The sequence below is a fragment of the Oncorhynchus mykiss genome, chromosome 2, assembly GCF_057628025.1.
Source record: "Oncorhynchus mykiss isolate SJ-2025 chromosome 2, ASM5762802v1, whole genome shotgun sequence".
Lineage (NCBI taxonomy): Eukaryota > Metazoa > Chordata > Actinopteri > Salmoniformes > Salmonidae > Oncorhynchus > Oncorhynchus mykiss.
In genome coordinates this window covers 2,988,809-2,995,000 of record NC_143023.1, presented here as the reverse complement: position 1 = coordinate 2,995,000, position 6,192 = coordinate 2,988,809, and the positions used below count along the sequence as shown (strand labels likewise).

Here is a 6,192-nt window from a genome sequence, read left to right as displayed (position 1 = left end):
CACACAGGGACATTCACACAGGGACAAATGTAAGTTGAACTTACAAAATGGAACAGGGCTCTTTAATGGGTTTCAGGAATCTTGCTGATACAATGATTCGACTCTGGGGCACCGGTTTAGCCTGTGGATAAGGCTAAAAGTAGAGGAGAGATTTATTTCACTTGGCAAGTCAGTTAAGGACAAATTCTTATTCACAATGACGGCCTACCGGGGAACAGTGGGTTTAACTGCCTGTTTGGGAAGAGTCCTAAACCCAGTTAACAGTCCTTCCTAGCCCTACTTCTTCTTCAGTGTGGCAGACAGACCCACAGCAGACTGTTTGGGAAGAGTCCTAAACCCAGTTAACAGTCCATCCTAGCCCTACTTCTTCTTCAGTGTGGCAGACAGACCCACAGCAGGCTGTTTGGGAAGAGTCCTAAACCCAGTTAACAGTCCATCCTAGCCCTACTTCCTCTTAAGTGTGGCAGACAGACCCACAGCAGGCCGTTTGGGAAGAGTCCTAAACCCAGTTAACAGTCCATCCTAGCCCTACTTCCTCTTAAGTGTGGCAGACAGACCCACAGCAGACTGTTTGGGAAGAGTCCTACACCCAGTTAACAGTCCATCCTAGCCCTACTTCCTCTTAAGTGTGGCAGACAGACCCACAGCAGACTGTTTGGGAAGAGTCCTAAACCCAGTTAACAGTCCATCCTAGCCCTACTTCCTCTTAAGTGTGGCAGGCTGTTTGGTCACCGCCAGGGTTCTGAGTGTTGTTTGAGAGCCTCTTTAATTGAACCAATCAGAGGAACATGACAGTGGTGAGTGTGGCTCTCATAAATAGACTGGCCTATTAAACCTCCACTAGTCATGATTAGAACAGAAATCATGCAGTGGTTGTGTCCCAAATGACACCCTATTCCCTATTATAGTGCCCTACCTTTTGGCCGGAGCACTATGGTCCCGGGTCAAAAGTGGTGCACTTCCATAGGATTGCAAGTGCCATTTTTGGAACACAGCCTGTGTGCTTGTGGCTGCTCCTCTGCAAATAAACTGATTGTAAATAAAACCCTTAGCGCTGGACAAGGAGGTTACGGGGGGGTGTGACGTCTGTGTTTCCACCGCTCGGTGTGTGGTGAGAGAGAGATCTGACCACGAGGCGCTCTGCGGCGGACACCAATGGTTGATTAAAGATGCTATTCCGGATTAAATATGTATTGAAGGAGGTTGATTATCATCACTACATTAGTCATTCATATAGTCACCGATCTGCCAACAAAGTGATTCTTCACAAACCACAAAAAAGGAGGTGACTAAACCCTGGTCTATTCGCCTCTCACTTAGCTGATCTTTCTCAAACAGCACTGAACACGTTGACATGCACGCCAATATCCTGTTATTATTCAGGTTACCGCGTTTACATGCACGCCAATATCCTGTTATTATTCAGGTTACCGCGGTTACATGCACGCCAATATCCTGTTATTATTCAGGTTACCACGGTTACATGCACGCCAATATCCTGTTATTATTCAGGTTACCACGGTTACATGCACGCCAATATCCTGTTATTATTCAGGTTACCACGGTTACATGCACGCCAATATCCTGTTATTATTCAGGTTACCACGGTTACATGCACACCAATATCCTGTTATTATTCAGGTTACCATGTTTACATGCACACCAATATCCTGTTATTGTTCAGGTTACCACGGTTACATGCACACCAATATCCTGTTATTATTCAGGTTACCACGGTTACATGCACACCAATATCCTGTTATTATTCAGGTTATCACGGTTACATGCACACCAGCCATATTTACAGCCATATTGTAATTTCCGACATTTGGTCGGCCATATTGTAATTTCCGACATTTGGTCGGCCAATATTGTAATTTCCGACATTTGGTCGGCCATATTGTAATTTCTGACATTTGGTCGGCCATATTGTAACTTCTGACATTTGGTCGGCCATATTGTAATTTCTGACATTTGGTCGGCCATATTGTAATTTCTGACATTTGGTCGGCCATATTGTAACTTCTGACATTTGGTCGGCCATATTGTAATTTCTGACATTTGGCCGGCCATATTGTAACTTCTGACATTTGGTCTGCCATATTGTAATTTCTGACATTTGGTCGGCCATATTGTAATTTCTGACATTTGGTCGGCCATATTGTAATTTCTGACATTTGGTCGGCCATATTGTAATTTCCGACATTTGGTCGGCCATATTGTAATTTCCGACATTTGGTCGGCCATATTGTAATTTCCGACATTTGGTCGGCCATATTGTAATTTCCGACATTTGGTCGGCCATATTGTAATTTCCAACATTTGGTCGGCCATATTGTAATTTCCAACATTTGGTCGGCCATATTGTAATTTCTGACATTTGGTCGGCCATATTGTAATTTCTGACATTTGGTCGGCCATATTGTAATTTCTGACATTTGGTCGGCCATATTGTAACTTCTGACATTTGGTCGGCCATATTGTAATTTCTGACATTTGGTCGGCCATATTGTAATTTCTGACATTTGGTCGGCCATATTGTAATTTCTGACATTTGGTCGGCCATATTGTAACTTCTGACATTTGGTCGGCCATATTGTAATTTCCGACATTTGGTCGGCCATATTGTAATTTCCGACATTTGGTCGGCCATATTGTAATTTCTGACATTTGGTCGGCCATATTGTAATTTCTGACATTTGGTCGGCCATATTGTAATTTCTGACATTTGGTCGGCCATATTGTAACTTCTGACATTTGGTCGGCCATATTGTAATTTCTGACATTTGGTCGGCCATATTGTAATTTCTGACATTTGGTCGGCCATATTGTAATTTCTGACATTTGGTCGGCCATATTGTAATTTCTGACAATTTGTTTGTCAACTATAGTTAAGGTACATGCAGCTTCTGTTCTGTTAGAAAACTCAATAAAGTAGTGCTGACCAGAATAATGTCTTAGAACCAATGCATTAGTAATCTAGTTAACACCGGTAGAGTTGTCTGTTTTGTTTTAGGGACCGGGGAGAAAACTCAATAACTCCCAGAACAGTGGAAAGACCAGTCCCATGCAACATGTCCAACTGTCATCAGTTTGAGCGGTTTTAAGGAAATTTTAAAAAATGTCAAAATGATAAAACACGTTTCTGATAAGACTTCAGTTCGTCTTGGATGCATATTTTATGAGGTTGAAATAGTGTCTGCTTGCTTAACAGAGTCAAAGACAACACATTACACGCGCATTCGCATTTTCTCAAGAGATGCTGAAAGAAATCATATTTCTCCACTCCTGTTCCCGAGACTAAAGTCAAATTTGTTGTATAATTTCACTGCAAGAAATAATAATTCTGCAGGAGTTACTACTATATTACTCTACATGTGAGAGGTTATAGACCTACAGCCAGTGTCCATTTAACCCAGATGAACTTAAATGAGGAACATTATGATAATTCATGGGTACAGTGATACTCATGAGCAGGATATCAAAAGGTGCATGTAAACATCTTATCCCAAATAAGACCTTAAGCGGATATGAGCTACTACCCAGAATACTGTGCGCATGTAAACATGGTGACTGACATTACACCTTTCATAGCTGATTCTTCGCAAACAAGCACCCAGAGACCAGGGCTTCACAAACAGGCACCCAGAGACCAGGGCTTCTCAAATTGGTACCCAGAGGCCAGGGCTTTTCAAACAGGCACCCAGAGGCCAGGGCTTCTCAAACAGGCACCCAGAGACCAGGGCTTCTCAAACAGGCACCCAGAGACCAGGGCTTCACAAACAGGCACTCAGAGAACAGGGCTTCTCAAACAGGCACCCAGAGACCAGGGCTTCTCAAACAGGCACCCAGAGACCAGGGCTTCTCAAACAGGCACCCAGAGACCAGGACATCTTGTGAGTGAATAATGAACAATTAAAAACACGTTTCCCCTTTGAAGGCCAAATGTCATCAATCATTCAAAACAGTTGCAGTCTAATTGACAGCACAGCATGGCCAGCAAGCCAGGACCAGTAGAAGACAAGGTCTACTGAGTTTCTCTTGGTAAAGTGGTGTGAATGGTGGATAGTGCAACAAGTCATCTCACCTGCCCTGAAGAAGTAAGGAGCATCCTCTTCTTTCTGGATCCTATCTGTGAATAACTGCAATTACAATGGAGGGACAAAGTTATACACACAACTGCAATTACAATGGAGGGACAAAGGTTTTCACTATTTTATAGTTATTGGAACATCAGTAGGGTGAGGTCAACTCGACCTTGAAATGTGAACATCACAGACAGTGAGTCTGTCATTCAGTATACAATGAACATCACAGACAGCGAGTCTGTCATTCAGTATACAATGAACATCACAGACAGTGAGCCTGTCATTCAGTAAACAATGAACATCACAGACAGTGAGTCTGTCATTCAGTAAACAATGAACATCACAGACAGCGAGTCTGTCATTCAGTATACAATGAACATCACAGACAGCGAGTCTGTCATTCAGTATACAATGAACATCACAGACAGTGAGTCTGTCATTCAGTATACAATGAACATCACAGACAGTGAGTCTGTCATTCAGTATACAATGAACATCACAGACAGTGAGTCTGTCATTCAGTATACAATGAACATCACAGACAGTGAGTCTGTCATTCAGTATACAATGAACATCACAGACACTGAATGACAGACTCACTGTCTGTGATGTTCATTGTATACTGAATGACAGACTGACTATACAATGAACATCACAGACAGCGAGTCTGTCATTCAGTATACAATGAACATCACAGACAGTGAGTCTGTCATTCAGTATACAATGAACATCAATGAATTCTTCAATAATGTACATTAACTAATACAACAGACAAGTATTACACACACACAATTATCTTACTCCAATTTCTTGAATTTCTCTCTCCCGGCTGCGACATATTGTTCTCCGCTCTGTAGATGGTCCAGGCAGGCCACCCGATGGCCCATTCGAGGGGTGTAGATGTTCCGAACCGCTCCAAACGGAGCCTGCACACCCCCCGTCACATCTCGAAGAAAAGTATCAAAATTGGACACTCTCTTTTGGTTTACCACTAACCGGCGAGCCTCGTAAAACGGATCTCCATTTCGATACACGAATATGTTCTTCACGACAGGTTGCGATAGAAAACGGGGCTTTTCAGAGTTCATGACGATCGGGGTGAAAGTACTGTGAAGGCTGTGCTAGATCATTTCCCCCACACAAATAAAAATGCATCGAATTTCAACGTAGTTGACCACTTCTGTTACAGGATAGGACGGGTCGTCATTATCGATACGCCATTACCGGATATTTTAGGTCCATTCAGTCCACGTTTTCAAATGAGCATCTTGAACTTCGCATAAAATAGTCCAACCTGAACGAAAGTGATGCTACTTTGAAGTTAGCTTAGTTCTTCCAGCGTCCATGTTATCCAGGTAAATACTTCCTGGTAAAAAAATGTTTCTGAATGTAACGGGAACAACTTCATAAAAAGGCACACGCAGAGAGTCAGGTGGCGTGCCCCGTTATGCCCAGGTGACGGTAGAAGTCTCGTGTGTATATCATACCGTTTTCCTACGGTTCAACGCCGAGGTGTCACGGGAGGGCAGGTGTTGGAGCCGTTTCTATAGAAACACACACAGTCACACCGCTTGTCACAAGCAACAGGTGGGTTAATAGCTCAACTAAAAATAAGTGAATGGAATATAAACGTTGTGAATGGGGAACAAGCCGTAAGCACACGTATAACTCTGTACAAAAAAAAAGTGAAGAGAATCAATTTACAAAATAAAAATCTATAGAACCTTTAAAGGCCCAATGCAGACGTTTTTATCTCAATATCAAATCATGTGTTTTAAATTAAAATTTTAAATTAAAATTGTAAAAAAAATTAAGAAACGTATTATTCGCAAATATCATTTTCTCAAGCAAGAATGTTGCTAGGACTGTCTGGGAGTGGTCTGAATGGGGAGGGGAAAACTGAAAACGAGCTGTTATTGGCAGAGAGGTTTGGAACTCTCTTTCTTATTGGTCTATTAACTAATTAACCACATGGGGATGGTCACCAGGAGATGTCTTTCCGAACAGCTCTCACAATTAAAGATGCATTTGCATAATTTTCACTATTTCACAGTATTATTCCAACCACCTAGAGTGGAAATATATCTAACACACAGCACTGGGC

The 6,192-nt window shown here is 42.3% G+C and overlaps 1 protein-coding gene across 1 annotated transcript in view; it reads right to left on the bottom strand.

Moving 5' to 3' along the window:
* LOC110511503 (uncharacterized) overlaps window positions 1-5,974 on the bottom strand; it is a 25,244-nt gene extending 19,270 nt beyond the window's left edge. The window contains exons 1-3 of the mRNA XM_036935163.2: window positions 4,890-5,974; window positions 4,088-4,142; window positions 45-133 (exon numbers count right to left, since the gene is read on the bottom strand). Of these exons, the coding sequence (XP_036791058.2) occupies window positions 45-133; window positions 4,088-4,142; window positions 4,890-5,176 (431 nt within the window). The 5' untranslated portion in view covers window positions 5,177-5,974. The remainder of the gene's footprint in view (window positions 1-44; window positions 134-4,087; window positions 4,143-4,889) is intronic.
* Between the last annotated feature and the right edge of the window lie 218 nt (window positions 5,975-6,192).